The sequence below is a fragment of the Manis javanica genome, chromosome 10 (genome assembly GCF_040802235.1).
Source record: "Manis javanica isolate MJ-LG chromosome 10, MJ_LKY, whole genome shotgun sequence".
Classification (NCBI taxonomy): Eukaryota; Metazoa; Chordata; class Mammalia; order Pholidota; family Manidae; genus Manis; species Manis javanica.
The window spans coordinates 1622930-1640386 of record NC_133165.1 but is presented as its reverse complement, the minus strand read 5'-3'; the positions used below and the strand labels follow the sequence as shown (position 1 = coordinate 1640386).

Below are 17457 nucleotides of genomic sequence, written 5' to 3'. Positions count from 1 at the left end.
GCCCACTTCCAGGGGACTGGCAGAGGAGGGGGCAGAGGGTGGAAGGAGACACCCGTTCCTCCCCCCACCCCACCCCCCGCCCTTTCTGCATCCATGACCTTCCTCAGACTCCAGGTCACCTTGATGGCAGCACAGAGTCCTGCTGGGGGCAGGAAGTGTCGTGTGTTAATTTTCTGCTGCTGTCAGCAAATTAACCACACGTTTGGTGAGTTAAAAAACAACAAAAAGTTTATTATCTTACTTTTCTACAGATGAGAAATCTGCAATCATTCTCACTGGGCTAAAGCCAAGGAGTCAGCAGGGTCAGCGCCTTCGGGAGTCCCGTAGAGAGACTGTCCTTGCCCTCTGCAGCTTCCGGGGCCTGCCCTCCTTGGCTGGTGGTCCCTCACCGTCAGCGGACCGCACCCCTCCTGTCTGCGCGGTGGGTGGCTGCATGGCCTCCTTCTCAGTGTCCCTGGGCCCCGCATCTCCCCCTCCTCTCTTATTAGGACACCGTCACTGAATCCCGGGCCCACCTTAAACCCAAGAGGACCCCATCTTCAGATCCTTAACTGAATTACATCGGTAAAGACCCTTTTCCCAAATAAGGTCACATTCCCAGGCTCCAGGGATTTAGGATTTGCACTTATTTTAGGGGGCCACTATCAGCCCCGTGCAGGGCCAGTGTGTGCCTGCTCCCTGAGTTGGTCTGCCTCCCGTGGTGCGCTCTCCCCCTCCAGAGGCCCCACCCCTACACCCCGACTCTCTGGGGTCCCATCCAAAAGCCAAGGCCTTGCACTCAAGCTCTGTGCTGGGAGACCTGGGTCAGGGCAGCCCTGGCCTGGGATCCTCTAGGTGGGAAGGAGGATGAGGCCCCACTGCCTCTCAGCAGATGAGCCGTGACGCCAGCCCCCCGTCCAGTCCTGTCCTCTGGAGCTGCCAGGAGCGGTGCAGGGGGAGAGGCTGAGACGCCGCAGTCAGTGCCTCCGGGAGAGATGAAGGAGCCGCGCACGCCAACATAAAGAGGTCTGCTCAGGGCATGATTCTGCCCCCGAGGCGGGGCTCAGACCTAGCAGCTGGGGGCGGGCTTGGGGTGACCACAGGCAGTACATCCTAAGCTTGACTCCGTCAACTGCGTGACCCCAGAGGACACTGCAGCCCAGTCCCGGGCCCCGGCAGCTGCCTCTGCCTTGGGGGGAGGCCGGGAGGCCAGGCCCCTCCTCCGTGCCTGAGCCCAGACTGGCTCTTTGGAGCAGCCCAGTGCGATAGCCACCGACCACACGTGGCTGTTTAAATTACAATGAATTACAGGGACGTGAATATATCATACTTTATATAAATAATCGTAAGTAAAACATAAACCATAAAATTAAAAACACGGTGGCACGTTCTAAGTGCACAGTAGCCACATGCGGCCTGCGCCTCCCTATACACAGAATATTCCCATCGGTGAAGCCCCACTGGAGGCGGCTGCTCGGAGTCGCCCCCAGACCAGCACAGCTGCCCCTGTCGGGGGAACAGGGTGGACTGGGCGAGGGCAGGGTGGGGCAGGGACGCCAGGGCCCCAAAGAGGGGGTGTCTGTCCAGAGGCGACTGGTGCTGACTCGTCAGTCCCCGAGGCCTAGGCTCAGTGCGGGGACTAAGCCCGAGCCAGCGACCAGAGAATGGCCCAGGAAGGCAGCCCGTGGGGCCTTGGCCGCCCGGGTCCCTGGCAGAAATGTCTGACCTCAGCAGACAGAGTGGGCAAAGGGCCCGGGCAGGCCCAGACCCAGGCAGGCAGGCAGGAGGGCAGACAGCAAGACACAGGGGCAGCGCTCTTTGAGATCCCAAGGGGCAAACAGACAACCCTAATGGCGGACACTTCCTCTCTCGCTGAGTGCACCCCGGGCTTCCTTCCTTGTGAGGCCCACGGACCTGCCACGTTCCTGACCCCTGTCCACCCTTCTGGACTGTGGCCCTTTCATCATGTATCAGCCACTCCCCCCACTGAAGTGCATTTAGGTTCTTTCATTTCTTTAGAAATGTGGTTGACTGTTTTTCTGATCCTTTGCCTTCCCAGACTGGGGATATGTGGGCTGTGGCTCCCTAGCTGTTGTGTCCCCAGCGCTGGGCGCAGAGTAGATGCTTGATGAATTGATGGGTGAATGTGTGGGAGGCACTGTGGGGGCAAGAGGTCAAGATCCTTCCCTGGCAGCGGTGGAGAGCCTCATTCCCAAGCAAATGCCGGTGCCGCACAGGAGGAAGTGTGAGGGGTCCCCCGCCCCTTCCTGCCAGGACTCTGACCACCCTCAGCCTCGGGTCTAACCCTTCCCACAGTGTCCCTGGGCCTCCGTGACTCCGTCTGCCTGGGGTGCTCCTTTGAGGGCCACATGGGACAGGTGCCATCAATCCACCCACAGGTGGCCTCAAAGTTACACCATCACCCCCACCCCGGGGCCTCTGCAGCAAGCTGCCCCAGGGCAGAAACCTCTGTTGTACTGGACCGTGTGTCCTCAATTCCAGGAACAGGACTCGTCACTATAGTAGGTGCTTAATTAACATCTGATGAACAAAACCTTTTTCTCCACCAGCGTTCTGACTCAGGACCTGCTACCTCTCTCTGGTCCTCCTTTGGGGGCCTTCCCTGCCGCCGTCAACGTGCACTGACCCTCCCATTCACTGTCATCCCTTCTTCATTCAACAAAGATACTGAGCGCCTACCCTATGCCAGGCACCCCACTAAATGGTGGCAGAGGTGGGGATAAGGGCCCTGGCTCAGATTGTAGGGTTTAAATCCTGAGTCCCCTCCTGACCACCTTGAGCTGCCATTTACCATCTCGGAGCTTCAGTTTCCACATCTGAGAAATGGCCAGGGACGGTGCCAGTTTGTCATCCTTGTTGTGGCAACGGGCGTTGGGTGCTTATGTCAAAACCCATCATACCATAAAGATGGTATGCTTTAAATACAGGGCCTGGCACATAGTAAATGTTCAACCAAAGTTATTATTGTTTGTCATTATTGCATGTCTTAGCCTGTCCTGCGGGGACCCTGGCCTGGCAGATCCTGCTTGCCCCACCCAGCTCCACTCTCTGCCCTGGCCCCGTGACGTGCTTACTGGGTGGCCGTCTCGGCCAGGTCGGAGAGGCGCAGGGATGGGCTTGAAATGAGGTGTCCAGAGATAGGGAGCAGGTGGTGCTGGGAGCAGTCCGGGGTTCAGGATGAGGCCTCGATCTGCAAGATGGACCCACGGAGGCAACGTAGCTGAGTCAGAAGAGGCCTACCCGGTGTGGAGCGGGCGTCTGAGAGGACCCTGCTGGGCTGAGGGTTAGCCCCCTAGGTGGCCAGGTTTCCAGCTTCTGGCCAAAGGCCCAGGGCCTCTAGCCAACTACTGGTGGGGAGCTATTTCAACATTCTGACACCAGACACTGCTGTACAGGGGCACACCTGCGTCCCAAGGACTGGCAGGAGGTCCACCTGGGCGGTGGCTCCCCAGGGGGCAACAGGGGGGCTGCTGGGCAGACACTGGGGAGGAGGCCAGGATGGGCAGTCTGCCATGGGCCCCGGTCAGGTGGGGGCCCAAGGCCCATTCTTGGTGGAGGTGACTCAGGGGCAGGCGGAACGGGTGACTCACCACAGACCCTCTGTGCTGCTGCTGCCAGGGCCCAGCCTCTCCCTGGGCCCCAGGGGTATTGTGCAGAGCTCACCCGGCCCCCAGCCCAGGACTGTGAGTCAGCCCATCTGGGCTGAGGGGCCAGCATGATTTTCCATCCTTTATATTGTTCTGCAAGGAAAGTAAGTATGTGTTACAAAACATGGGGTGAAGCGGGGCTAGCCCCCTCTTGGCCCCTTGGGCAGGGAGCAGAGGGTCCTCTGTTCCAGGCTCTCTGCACACATCATAGCACACTGGCTCTTCCCCATTTCAGAGTTGGGGAAAACAATATTCAGAGAAGTTAAGCCACCTACCCAAAAGAAAGGCCCTTTGCTATTTTTTGGTTTTTCCCTTTGCCCCTCAGTGTAGTAGAAGAAGGCAGCCAAGGCTGGGAGGACGTTAGCAAGTATCTGTTGAATGACTGAATGAATGAACTCACTATAAGAAATAGATTCTCTCCCCTGAAAAATGCATGTATGGACACACACAGTTTGAAAGCCACCCTGGGAGGATTCACGGACCCCCTTGAGCCCACCCACAGATGCCCCGTTAAGAATAAGGTTTTCCTAAAGTTTCTAACACTTCAAAACAAGTCCTTAGGCAGCTGGAACAAGAGATGGCCCAGAGGATGCTGGTGTTCTCAGGTGTTCTGGGGTCTGGGACAGGAAAGGCCCTTGGGAGTCAGCTTCCCCACCAACCTTACTTTAGAGGTGTACAACAGCTGGGGAAAGGCCTGGCCTGGGGACTCTGGGTGCCCCTGGGGCTTGTGCTGCCCTCCCCTCCCCAACAGACCTCTTGGATCCCCAGCTGAGCCCTTTGGCCATGAACTATCTTGGTGCCATCTAGCATCTCCCCTGGAGACTGTGTGCTCCTGCTCCCCAGCCGGGCTCAGACCACCCAGAACCTGCCCAGCTGCGGTGGCCCCCTCTGGCCTCACCCAGACTCCATTTTCTGTCCATCCAACTGCAGGCTTCTCTAACGGCACACGGTGTGACCCAGGCACTCAATGCCCACTGTCTAGCCTGGCCACATGCTGGTGCAAAGTCTAACTCGGGCACACAGCAGTACACAGTATAACCGTGCACATGATGGCCCAATTGTGCAATGTGGCCATTCTGAACCAGAATCCGGCAGTTTTTATAACCAGCCGTGAAGTATTTCTATGATGCCAGGGCCTGCAGTTATTATAGGATTATTTCAAGGCTTATTTTGTATTATTTTGTCTGCCCTAGATGATGATAATGAGGGCAAAGCTTCCCACACGTGGGACCAGGCGCTGTGCTAAGTGCTTTGTGTGAATTACCTGCAGGAATCTCGGAACGCTCTGGAATGTGGGCAGGTATTGGGCGACACCGAAGGAAACAGGCTGGGGGCCGGAAGAGGCCTCGCCTAGGAGCCTGCGGACCATTTGTGGCGGCAGGATTTGAACTCAGGCAGGCGCAGTCCAGGGCCCCCCCTCCTCATTGCCATGAACACTGCTACCACCTGAGTGTCATTCCCCAGCTATCCAGGGCCCGGAGACCCACACGGCGTCTGCCACACGTGTGTGGGGTGCCCACCTGGGTGTCAGCCACGGCGAGGGGACGGCTGAGGGCCCTGGGCGGCGCCGAAGAAGAGAGGGGCCCTCAGCCAGGGGCGCGCCGGGCCAGCTGCGGAGGGACTCGCTGCGCGCCCCGGCCCGGCCGGCGGGCCACGGGGAGGGGCGGGGTCCCGCCTGGACGCTGGCCCCGCCCAGCGGCCCTGGAGGCCCCGCCCCGGGGAGGTGAGCGCCACCTTCCCCGGGAGCGACCCGGGGGCCCGCGGCCGGCGCGCGCCCCGCCCCCCGCGAGTAGTTTCCCGGCGCCGCCGCCGCGCCGCACTCGGCCGGCCGTCGCCGCCGCCCGCTCGCCTGCGCTCGCCGCTCGCCCTCGGTGCTCCGCCCCCGCCGCGCGCCACGATGAACTCGCTCTTCAGGAAGAGAAACAAAGGCAAATACAGCCCCAAGGTGCAGACCCGGAGGTAAGGGGCGCCGCCCGCCGCGCTCGGGACGCCCTCGGGAATCCCGCGCGCTGCGGGGCGGCCCGGCGGGGAAGCACCTCCGCGCGCGTGGAGGGACGGCCGGGCCGCGCGGGCTGCCGGGCGCCCGGGAGGCACGGGCCTGGGAAGCCCAGGCGTCCGGGGACTGAGCCAGACAGGGGTGCGCGACGCGCGGGAACACGGGGCCGGAGGGCCGCCCTTCAGCTGGCAAGCACCGTCGGAGGGGGACTGGGATGGGCCGGGGGTGCCCGGGGGAAGCACGGTATCTGGCACCACAGAGTTCTAGGTGTCTGGCGAGGGGCGGCACTGACTTGGGCGCCCGGACGGCGGGGACCGAGGTGGAGGTGCAGGACAACTCCGTGTCCTGGCGTCGCCCTTGCGCCGGGGGCCCTCCTGGACCGGGAGGCACGGCCGGGGTGCGGAGTGGTGTGCCTAGAGGACGCTACACCTTGGGCGGGGGCGCCGCGGGGAACCCAGGAAGCATTGTCTAGGGGCGCACGGGGGCAGGGCGCTTACCAGCCCTTCTTAGCGCGCGGGTGCTCCCAGTTAGGGAGGGGCGAGATGGGAGTGGCGGGTGCCACCTGCCACAGCGCTTCCCGGCACCTGCCACCCTCTGCTCCAGAGCCTCGCCGAGAGGAGCCGGTGGGGGGGGTGGGGGGGCACATGCTGAGGCGCCCCGGCCCCCCCGCCCCCAGGGCAGCCACGCTGGGGTCTACACCGGGGCCTCCTCCCAGCTGCATGGTTTCTCAGGGGCGTGCCCTACTCCACCCCCAGCCCCAGCCCCGAAACTGGCAACATCTCTGAACAACAGGTTCCCAGGGAGGCCTGGGAAGGGAATGACAAGTCTTGATGTGTTTGCGTTGAGAAGGCAGCCCACGTCCGTTCTGATATAAGCCTCATGGATTCATTTAATAACCGGTTTAGGGGAGCCTCCTGGAGATGCTGAGGTTGATGGTGAGGGTGGAACTTAGGTCCCTGCCTCTTCCCTGGTCTAGGGAATGTGAGGTGGGGGTTCCCCACTTGGAGAGCTCTACCAGGCTTCTCCCAACAAAGGGCTTCATTCAGGAGGGAGACTCCCCGAGTTGCATAGCCCACCTGTGTGGGAGGACCCACCCGAGGTGCCCTGTTCATGAGCCCACCCTCTCACTCCCTAACCCCAATTCCCCAGGCCCCAGATTAGGGCGAGAAAAAGACTCTAGCCAGGGCTTTCACCCCACTCTGTGGCCCAGCCCAGGCAGACCTGTGGGACAGGTGCAGGTGGGCCTGGGGAAACTGAGTGGGGGGCGTGTGCAGGCTCTGTTACCATGAGTTCCAGCCCTGCAGAAACTCCTCAGCCCTGTGATCCCACCGCCCCCATCTCCCCTTTGGGCTGTTCAAGTTCAGAGGCATGTTTTCTCCTCTCCTCCAAGGTCCCCCCGCCCGACAGCTTCCCTCATCTTCCACAACCGCAGAGACTGGGCAGGGCCGTGCCCGCTGCTCCTCTGTGGCCGGGTCCAGCTGGCTCTCAAACTCAGCTGGGGTCCCGTCCAGTCCCTGGGCTGTTCTCTCGGCATTGAACAACCGCATACTCCGTGCCAGCCACGGAGGGCTGTTCTGCTCTCCAGGTACCAAGACTCGGCCCCTCCAGTGCTTCCCACGTGGACACACGCACACAGCAGGAGATGGGCCACGCCTTGCCCTGTGTCTAGTCCCCCAAGGCCCGGGCTTGGACGTAACAGAAAGTTATAATGAACCCTGAGGAGCCCGGACGTCTCGGCCTCCCCAGTAGGGGTTGGGAAGGAAGCAGTTATCTTTTTCAGCGCTGGGGACTCAGGGACTGGAGTCCTACCCCAATTCCACCCCTCTCTACACTCTTGCCCGGGGCACCCACCCTCTGGGGGAGGCGGCTGGGCTCCTGGAGGAGGGGCATCCAAGCGGGCCTGGGATGGGTGAGGAGAGGGCGCAGAGTGGGGGTGTGCATCCACAGGCCTGAAGCTGGAAGGGCGTCAGGGAGCAGAGCGCGTTGGGGAGGGGTACAAAGAGTACGTTTGTGTACATTTAAAAAAACATTCAGACGAAGCAATTCTGTTAGATGTTTCGGGATGCAGACACAGATAGGTGTTGAAAATGTAGATTTAGGAAGAAACCTGCAGCTTCAAAATTCTGCTGTCCCAGCGGGAGGGGCTAAGGAATCATGAATGATAGCATTGTATTTCCTTTTAAACAATATTAGAAGCAAATATGGCAACTGGGGTCCATCAGCTGTCTCGGTGGTAAGAGTCTGTTTCGCGCTTCCTTGCGTGCTGGAGCTAGGTCACCAGGTGCCCAGTTGTAGGCACCTGAGGGCTGGGATGGATGGACGGGGAGAGCTGGCAGCGGGAACGGCATGGGCAGGAGCCTGGAGGGAAGCCCCGAGTCCTCTGTCCTGGGCTCCTGTGTCTTGGTGAGCTGGGAGTGGGGAGTAGCCTCAGGAGGCCAAGGTGCCTGAGGCCTGGGGAGAAGGAACGGAGGAGAAGCAGGAAGGTCCCAGGCGGGAAGACACGAATAGAAAATCTCAGGAAGTGGGGGGCCAGGAAAGGTGTGGACATACAAGGGGATCTGAGATTGAGTCCCGAAAAGCTGCCCTAGATTGTGATCATGTTATCTTGCTTAGGTAATACTGCATCCCCTCTCTCGTCCAGGTGAGGCTCAGATTTTGAGTAACCCACCCAGGGACCCTCGGCTTCTCTCACCTCGGTGTTCTGTGCCAGGAGCCAGCGGGCAGGGTGTCCCAGCAGGCCCCCTGGCCCATCGTTTCCTGGGCAGAGGGGTTTGCTGGGTCTTTAAGATAAACACACCCTGAGCTGTTCGCTGGCTGGCAGCTCCCCCTGGCCCTCTGCCCTCGCAAGGCTGCATGGCTGCAGGAACACTGGTACATGCAGAATTCTTTGCTCCCAGTAGCTGGGCTCAGGTTTCAGACCCGTGGCGCTTGCGGCTTTCGCTTTTCTGTCCTGGGCTTGGTCACTTCTTGGTTCCAGTTAAAGGTTGCAGGAGAATTCAGAGTTTGTGCCTCCAGAACAGGGAGGCCTCTTCCCTACCCCTCATTGCTGGAGTGTCAGCTCCCTAAAGGCAGGGACTTTGTATGCTGTGAGATTGCTCCTGTCCCCATAGAATGCTGCCTAGCACAAAGTAGGTGCTCAGCAAACAGTGGTGGAAGGTCCGTTTTGACTCTGTGACTTGGAGGAGTGTGAGGTGGTGGAGAGGACTGGAGATGAGGCGTGTGAAGCGTCAGGTGTGTAGCAGGTGCTTAGTTAATAGAGGCTGGTACTCCTTGTCTGCTGGTCTCGAACCTGAGTGACCTCCTCACGCTCTAGGGTGCCAAGATTGCCTTGAGCCCTGTTTGAACCTTGCAAAGCATAGTCCTTCAAGACATGCCCTGGTGTTACGGGAAGCAGCTGGAACGATGAGCGCCCAGAAGCGTGGGCCCGGAGCGGGATGGCCTTCCCTGGGCAGACGCAGATTGGGCCGTGAAACAGCCAGAGTCACTGCAGCAGCAATCTTCTCAGTTTAGACTGTGCTTCTCCAGGATTATTAGCTGGGCGTGGAGGAATTCACTGTCTGATCACCACAGAAGGTTTCAGTAGAGAGAGTATCAGTCACCTGGCTGATCAATCTGGTGTGTATTGGGTGCTCCCTTGAACTGTTTGCTCACAAGACTTCCTTCCTGTCTGGTCCCCGCAGCCCCGGGACACGCTGCTGGGCTTGTGCCGTCGTCCCCAGCCCCGGCTGCATGTTAGAATCATCTGAGGGACTTTGAAAGCAGTGTCCAGGCCCTATCGCAGACCAGTCCAGTCACAATCTCTGGGGCAGGGCCCAGCCTTCAGTTTTTTATGTGCAGCTAAGAGTGCGAACCACGCATTTACACTGACCGCGTTGCTCCACCTTGTCTCGGAGCCACATGCACCTCGCTTTTCCTTTTCAGAACGTTGCACTCTGTTCTTTTATTCTGAGCCTTCCCGTTCCGCTTCGTTCCCGGAGTGCGCCTCATAAAATGGCACCAAACTGGCTTTTGCTCTTGTATTTTCACGTGAGAATCTTTCAGGAGGAGAGTTTAACTCGTTCACGTTTAATATAATGGCTGGTGTGGTTGGACCTATGCCTGCCGTATAATTTTGCATTTCCTGTTTACCATGCGTTCTCTTTGTTTCCTTTTTGCTCTTTTCCTGCAATTTATTGGACTGAGCTGTATTTTCACAATTAAGTCAGGATATGAGGCCTGGATGTGGCGGAGTGGATGGACACCCTGACACAGGCGGTCTGCATCCTTGTAATTATAGTTAACAGGGTGCTTTTCTTTGTCTTGCCTGTTAGGTTATAAACCGTTGGACAGTAAGGACTTACTTATCTGTTGGGGGACCTTTCTGTAGCCCTTAATTCCAGCCTCATGTCTGTTTGAGATTCAATAAATAGGTGTTAAATTGAGTAGATGTTTTATATAGCATGGACAATGACTGTCTCTGGGGTAATAAAGAAGGGCCTGTCCCTGGGGCCTGTAATAGAGCTGGTGAGATGACAAGGAGCTGGGGCTGGGGGTGAAGATTTATTCCGCAATGATTGACAATCTAAAGACCAGCTGGGGTACAGCAGTCACCTGCGCAGATGCTTACTAACCCTATGGCCCCAGGCAGGTTCCCCCGCCCCCAGGCTCAGTGTGCTCATAAGCGCTGGGAGCAGTAACAGTACTGACCTCACAGGTTGTTACGAGAATCAAAGCAGGAGCGTGGGTCAGGCACGGGGTGGGGTGTGGCCCACAGAAGGTGTTCCCTCCGTGCCCCTAAAGGTGTGCTCCCCTTCTGGGCTGGGCTCCCACATAGTAGCATCTTAGGAGAATGACTCAGCCCTCAGTTGCCACCCCTGACTGTTACCCAACCTCTGGGGTCAATGGTAGATGGGTTTGTTTAAAGATGTCAACAGGGTATCAATCTCTCTGTCTCCCCTGGGTGGTGAGCACCTTGCGCTTCCTCCCGTTTTCCCGATGTCACTTTGTGGCTTGGTATTGGTGGCCCCTCTTGTGAGGAGGTGGCTCTGGAGCCTGTTCAAATCCTGGCACCCCCCCTCCCACTTCCCAGCTGTGTGACGTTAGGCAGGTTTCTTAACCCCTCTGATCCTCAGTTATCTTCATTTGGACAATGGGGAGAGAGGAACTGTTGACATGCTATCAGACTTCTCAATTTGATATCTATTTGTTGAGCCCCAAGCCTGTCCAAGGCCTGAAATTAAGGGCTACCAAAGGGCCTCCCCAAAAGTGAGTAAATCCTTATTGTCCAAAAGTTTATAGACTCATAGACTAAGCAGAGTGCCCCAATGGCTGTGAATGTGCCTTTCTCCTGGGGCTAGAAGATGTGAGCACACGGAAGGGCTGCGTGGGAGACGGACGCCTCGTGGGTGCTCTTAATGTTTAGTAGTTCCTATGAAGTCGTTTCCTGAGCTCGTATTGTGTGTGCCTTTGTGTCGAGGACGGGACAGCTGTGTGGGAGGGACAAACAGACCTGCTCAGCCAGTCAGTGTTTAAAGAGGTGGAGGCTGGGGGCCACCCAACACCAAGAGGTGAGGCTCCCCCCAGGTCCGGGGGTCCCCAGGAGCTGCTCGAGCTCCAGTCCCGGAGGTCGGCGGGACCCAGAAGAGGAAGACCGTGGCCGAAGGAGGCCAGGCCAGGCCCCTTCCGCCTGCTCCCCGGAAAGGTGTGCGCTCCTGCGCGTTCCAGGCATTCCGAGGCTGAAGCCTCCCCTTCTCCTTCATGCACACCCACTGAGACAGAATTAACCCGGAAAGGGAACAACCGTAGCCGCGATCAAGGGCCAGAGCGTTGGGGTTGACTCGGGCCTGGAAGACAAGGGGGCGCTGGCCAGGGAGGAAGGGCTGTCCCCCCCAGATGCGCCCCATGCCTGCCGCTTCCCGTCTCCACACACAGACAGAGCACATTGGCTGTGACCAGCAGGGAACAGGAAGGGACCTGGGAAAGGGGCTGATGGTGGGCTTGTAGCCTCTCCGTGGTCTCTGGGGCGTGATCTGTTCCCCAGAGTGGCAGGTCAGGAACGAGGTAGCCTGCAGGGAGGGGTGGCCAGGGAGCAAGCCAAGTGCCCGTGGGTGTTCCCCCGTGGCCTGTGGGCCGTCAGGCAGTCAGGGACCCATAGACAAGCCCTGGCCTTGGGCTCGGTGTCTGGCCAGCCCATGTGGGTCCCACGGGAGAGTGGCAGGGAGCCAAGGAACGGCCATTAGGAGGCCTGCCTCGGTGCCAGACTCTGCACGGGGCCAGCAGATGCCCCAAGCTTCTGTCGGCTTTATCATGCAGACCTGACGCGCTGTAGCCATCGTGGGCTCCCAGCAACGTGCTCCAGAGACCACAGGTTCACCAGAACTGGGCTGTCCTTTCGGTAAGCGTCCGCCACACGAGGGGTGCTTAGAACGCACACATGTGCTGGCAGTAGAACCGGCATGCCAGGCTTTGAAGACTTAACGTGAAAAATGTCGCTTTCATAATGTCCTCTTGACTACCTGTCAAAAAGATATTTTAGGTATGTTAGGTTAAGTAAAATGCCATAGGAAAATTAAGTTCACCTGTTTCTTTTGACTTTTTGTCATGTGGCTGCTAAAGAAATTTAAACTACAAATGTGGCTCGCAGTTGATTTGTAGGGGACAGAAGTGGCTTTGCACACAGAGCCACTAAGTACCCAGTCCTCCCCTTTGGGGTGTTTCCTACCCATCAAGTGTGTCTTTGTGTTTGCTGCTGTGCGAGAGACCCGGTCACCCTATTGTCTGGACCAGGAAATTAGGGCCAGGCAGGTGGAATAGCACATGTGGTTACACCAGACACGGGCAGCAGGTCCCATGACAGTAGCTGGGTGTGAGGACATGGCAGTGGATGAAACAAAGTACCCCGCAGCCCTGAGCCTCCGCAGTGTGACCGCAGCGTCCGGGTGCTTCACAAAGATCACCTTGGATTGTCTCAGGCCTCTGGGCGGGATCGATTCTTATCCCCATTTCGCAGTCAAGAAAATAGACCCAGAGAGGCACCAGGGCTGGCGCAACAGCACGGGCTACATTCTTCCCCGTGCCAGGCTGACTCGGTTTCCTCCCTGCAGACAGGCTAGAGAGGAGAAGGCACCCGTTGGCGCACTGTGACTTGGGCAGGGAGGGCTTGAGGCAGGGTGGCTCCCATGGTGGCGGGGGGGTTGGCCATTCATGGTGCCCTGGGTCTCCTGTGGGGTCAGGAGGCCGGGATGCGGTCCCTCGGGGGGTCTGCTGAGCCCGGTCAGGAGGCGGGGAGACGGAGTGGGACAGCTGGGCATGCGGGCGGGAAAGGGGAGACCGCGTCTCGGCCAGGGTGGCCCCCACTCAGAGGCCGTCGGAGGGCGAGGCCGGCACACAGGCTCTGAGGCAGGGAAGAGCGCTGGCCACCTGGACAGGGCGGCCGGGCACAGGGTGAGGGCTGGGGCCCTGTGGGCGGTGGGCAGGAATGTGAGCTCTATTTTGCGCTCCAGTTTGCGGCCGGCTGGTGAGGTCTGGTTGCATCTCAGGAAGATGTGACAAATGTGCAGGAGCCGGCTGGGGGGGCTGTTGCATTGGTCCAGGCGAGGCGGCAGCCTGATCAGGTGGAGATCTGTTCCCAAGAGGAACCGGGGAAGGAGAGGCCAGGACCTGGGGTGCTTCTCAGGGCCCTGCTTGAACAACCGGGTAGGCAGGTCCTCCCCACCCTCCCCTTCTGCGGTTTCCCTCCTGCAGACGGGGCGGGTTCTCAGAGCAGCAGAAACCCTGTGGTGCAAACAGCCCTGGACCCCTGCAATCCCTAAATCCCCCGGGCCAGTCCTCAGCCCAGACCCAGGACCAGGCCTGGGGTCATGTCCTCCTGGCAGCCTCGTTGCCCTTGTTACCCAGATACATGCATCAGCTCCCCTGCAGGGATTGGAGGAGACATTTCCGAATATTGAGGTCACGTGTGAATCCCAGGGCCGCGCGCCATACCTGTGGTGCAGTTGAGCGAGGTGGTGAGGCTGAGGAAGGGGCCGGCGGCGTTCACGCAGACCTCTACCAGGGTGCTGTTGGCAAGTGCGGTCTGGCAGGGGCCGCGCAGGGTCAGCCCGAGCCCAGGTCGGCCACCAGGCGGGCAGGACCAACATCGCCCGAAGCTCCCACTCAGTCTGGCATGCAGTGCCCTTCTCTGTGGCGTGCACCGGCCCAGGGTTCCTGGTCTACAGACACACAGCCGCCAGCAGCACCCGCAGGCACGGCCCTGGGCCCCTGCTACCATGGGGAGTAGGCCTCCCCTTCCTCAGACAGAGCCCCTTTCCGGGTCCAAGCTGGCTGGGGACCCTTTGTTTCCTGAAGGGCCCCCTGACCCCACTTCCATGCCAAAACTGGCGGGAAGGCCTGTGCCCCGGCTGAGCCAGGTCACAGGGAGCTACCTCATTGGCCTGCAGGGAGAGGGTGAGGGAGCCCCCACCGTCCATGCCTGTGTCGAGGTACAGCCGCATCACTGAGGGCATGCCCGACCGTACCCACACGGAGACACTGTCCAGGGGCCGGAACCGCGCAGACACCACATCCACGTCTTCCCGCACGACGGGATACCTCGTTTGGAAGAAGGAGCCACTGCCCAGCCCGTGGCTCCTGCCTGGGTCTTGGTGGACGAGGCTCAGGGGCAGCAGGCCAGCGGAGGCGTTGCGGCTCTGGCTCTGGCTGCTCTGAAGGTGCCGCGACGTCATGGTCTTTGGCCTGCAGGCTGACGGGAGCACCAAGGCTCAGCCGGAGGGAGGCGTGGGGGTCAAGTGCAGGGGGCAAGACATCCCGGCCTGCCCTCCCTGCACAACCCACCTGTGAGGGCAGCCACGATGCTGAATGCCACGGACACCCGGGCACCCCCAAGCTCTTGGCTGTCACTTGCATCCACCTGCCCCAGGGCAGCGAGGGTAGCAGCAGGTGGCAGGTCCCAGTGGGGCCGGGACAGGCCAGTACCTTCTGGAAGTTGCTGAGCAGGGTGGCTGAGCCCATGGTGAGGTGCACGGGGCAGCCCAGGCTCCCGTTGGACACACAGCCCTTTAGGTCCAGACGCAACTCCTGGGTGTACTCAGGGATGAAGGTTCTGTGGCCAAGGGTATGGCCTGGTTTAGCTTCTGCAGCTTCCACCAACCTTCCCGCGTGGTTTGCACTCAGGGTGGTGGCCAAAGAGGCCCCACTGCCCAGCACAACCCTGAGGCCCAGGCCCCTGGCTATCCTACCAGCCCAGGGACAACAAACACCAGGCCCACCCACTCCACCAAGCCAGACGCTGGGCCTCCCCCAAGGGCTCCCACTCACTTGAGGCAGCTGGGTCGGGAGAGGAGGGTCTGCAGAAGGGGCACATCTGGCTCCAGAATGGAGACCTCCACCACCCTCACGACCAGCATGTCCGGCTGGCAGACGTAGGCACAGGTGGGAGCAAAGCCCTAGGGAAAGAATGAGTGGTGGGGGAAAAGAATGTACACGTGTGGGGGAGTTGGGCAGAGAGCCCAGGGGGGCGGCTGGCGTGGGCAGGACTGGGCAGGGCAGCCTAGAGCAAGGCCTGCGCTGAGGACGTAACTGCCAAGGACAGACATTCCTGCACCGAGGGGTCCTGCCCCTTCTACGTGGGCGGCACCCCGCCTCACCTTCACCTCAATCTTGTGGGATGAAGGGGGCAGGTGGGCAGCCACAAACCCGTCCCCGGGTGCAGGGTGGGAGATGGTCACAGAGGCGTTGCTCTCGGCATCTTGACGAGGAAGGGCGGCTGCACAGAGGTATTGTCGGGGAAGCTGGTGCCCAGGGGGCTGATGACCGGAGGGGCGGCGTAGCGGAATACGTGGAGCAGGGAGAGCAGGGCAGGCATCAGATGTGGGCCTTGGGTCGGCGAGGGTGGGCACCTACACGGTGATCGCCACGTTGGCACACGTGGGGCTGCCTCCCCGTGACACGTGGCACAGGCAGCGCAGCAGCATGGTGCCTGGGGGCACGCGGAATTGGAAGAGCCTGGCGCCGCCATACCAGCTGTAGAAAGACAGCTTCTGCGGGGACTGCGGGAACTGCCCGGACACCAGCCTGACATCTGCGGGGAGAAGGTGCTGTTAGCCAGGGGGGCACTGCCCTGGCCCCAGAGAGAAAGCGCAAGGAGCCATGCTGGGTGGGTCTGCAGCCCTGGGACATCGGCCAGGCCGCTGCCGCCTCCAGCCCCTGGCAGTTGTGTCTGGCCTGGCAGGGCCCGGGACTCAAGTTTTCCCTGGGGACTCACATTCCTGCTCAATTTCTGCACACGAAACACTGCTTCCGTCACCTTTCCAAGTCCCTCTACCCCCACTTCCATCTCGTCACAGGCTCACACCCCATGCCCACTCCCTGCCACCTCTGTCCAGATTGCCCACAGCCCACCTCGGGCCTTATCACAGCAGCACCCCAGCATAGGTGTCCCCAAATGCCTCAGACCTCGGTGGGAACCAGCCTCTCCGGCACGCTACTCAGGGTCTCCCTCACACTGCAGCCCTGAGGCGCTCAGGGCCCAGAGATGGAGGCTGACGGACACAGGAGGTGATGGGGAGCCCCACCCCTCCTCACCTCTGCTCTGGGTGCCGGACACCAAGACAGCCCCTCCTCCTCGGAGGCTCCCAGCTGAGGGTTGTGTTCCATGCTCTTGGCCCCCCTGAGAAGCCAGGGGCCTCAGATCTAGAGGCTGACCACCTGCTCAGGCCCACGACAGCTTGGGGCACAGCTGGACTGGAGCCTAAGCCCTCTCGCCCAGGGAGGTGGCAGGCAGAGATCCCGGGGGGAGGGACCTCAGGCTGGAGGGCAGGCCACCCATGCTCTGGTGGGCACGTGCAGGGGCCCAGGGTGGACAAACTGCCCGTGGCCCCAGCGTGGGGCTCCTGCGTGAACGGGTCCTTCAGTGCCTCTCTGGCCCCCCAGCCCTACACCTCCCAAAGCTGTCACTCTGCTCACCCCCCATCACGGCAGCCTTTCCAACCAGCTCTGGGGTCTTCACAGAGGCCTGAGGCCCCATCCTGGATTAGACCCCTCCTGGGAGTGTCCACGAACCAGGGCATAACCTCCCCTGGCACACGTGCCCATGCCGTGCGACACGGGTGGGTGAGGGTGCCCACTGAACAGCTCTCGGTCCCCCCCCCCACCGGGTGGCTGACTAGGCCCAGGGGCTGGCTGCATGGAGGGAGCCCAGCCCCTGTGCCAGCTCAGCCTCGTGCCCATGACTGTGGATACCAATTACCCTCTCTGCGTCCCAGCCTCCTGATGAGTTATCCAAGGTGGTGACCCTCCCTCCAAGGTTAATGGGTGTTAAAGTGCTTCCAGAAGAAATGCACGGAACACAGCAGGCTATGGCCTCACTTTCCTCCAAGCTGGGTGCCTCTCTGCCCACAGGAAGACTGGAAGCTCATACCACGCCATCGCTAAGGCTGGTGCCCCTCCACGTGAGCAGGTAAGGGAGCCAGGAGAATAGCTGGCTCTCCTGCCAACCTCCTGAACCTCCCACGGACACACGCTGAGAAAAGACAACCCACTCGCAAAGCCAGTCTGAGCTCCACTAGAGCCACGCATGGGGGTGCTGGGCAGCATTCCAGGTGTCCGCTGGCTACCAGGTCCGACCCACCAGGTGTGGCCTCAGTGCTGAACTAAGGCTGCTGCAGCCCCTGGGATAACATGATGACAGGGACCAAAAAAAACGAAAAATGCTTGTTGCTGAGGCAGGGCCGCCTCCCCCATTCCCTCCTGAGAAGTAGGGGGCCTTAGCGAAACAGCCAGCCAGCTGGCACCCAGCCCCCTGACCTGAGAGGGGCAAGGCCTTCTGACGTCCATGGC

At 60.2% G+C, this 17457-nt stretch overlaps 2 protein-coding genes and 2 long non-coding RNA genes across 10 annotated transcripts in view; 2 read left to right on the top strand and 2 right to left on the bottom strand.

Moving 5' to 3' along the window:
• LOC140843940 (uncharacterized) overlaps positions 1-2894 on the top strand; it is a 53705-nt gene extending 50811 nt beyond the window's left edge. For 3 of the 6 annotated variants that reach the window (XR_012121874.1, XR_012121870.1, XR_012121871.1), the window contains one exon: positions 252-2529. This is a non-coding gene — a long non-coding RNA (uncharacterized lncRNA). Of the gene's footprint in view, positions 1-251; positions 2530-2549 lie in introns of those variants that run through there. The other 3 variants (XR_012121875.1, XR_012121872.1, XR_012121873.1) reach the window with 3 other exon arrangements.
• Positions 2895-3030: 136 nt separating this feature from the next.
• On the bottom strand, positions 3031-5198 carry LOC140843936 (uncharacterized). Of its 2 annotated transcripts, none has more exons than XR_012121861.1 (3): positions 5168-5198; positions 3591-3740; positions 3031-3190 (listed from the first exon to the last, which is right to left on the bottom strand). It is a non-coding gene; the product is annotated as an uncharacterized lncRNA (long non-coding RNA). The 2 variants fall into 2 exon arrangements; XR_012121862.1 differs by lacking the exon at positions 5168-5198 and adding an exon at positions 4546-5015.
• A 120-nt stretch (positions 5199-5318) lies between these two features.
• Positions 5319-17457, top strand: part of LOC140843934 (nuclear envelope pore membrane protein POM 121-like) — a 33251-nt gene continuing 21112 nt past the window's right edge. Inside the window, exon 1 of the mRNA XM_073214472.1 lies at positions 5319-5606. Coding sequence (XP_073070573.1) covers positions 5545-5606 — 62 coding nt within the window. The 5' untranslated portion in view covers positions 5319-5544. The remainder of the gene's footprint in view (positions 5607-17457) is intronic.
• On the bottom strand, positions 11151-15484 carry LOC140843906 (post-GPI attachment to proteins factor 6-like). Its single transcript, XM_073214325.1, is given in 9 exon segments — positions 11151-11465; positions 13011-13243; positions 13606-13696; positions 14046-14362; positions 14455-14530; positions 14596-14722; positions 14938-15065; positions 15267-15367; positions 15370-15484. Coding segments are annotated over 9 exon segments (1503 nt in total).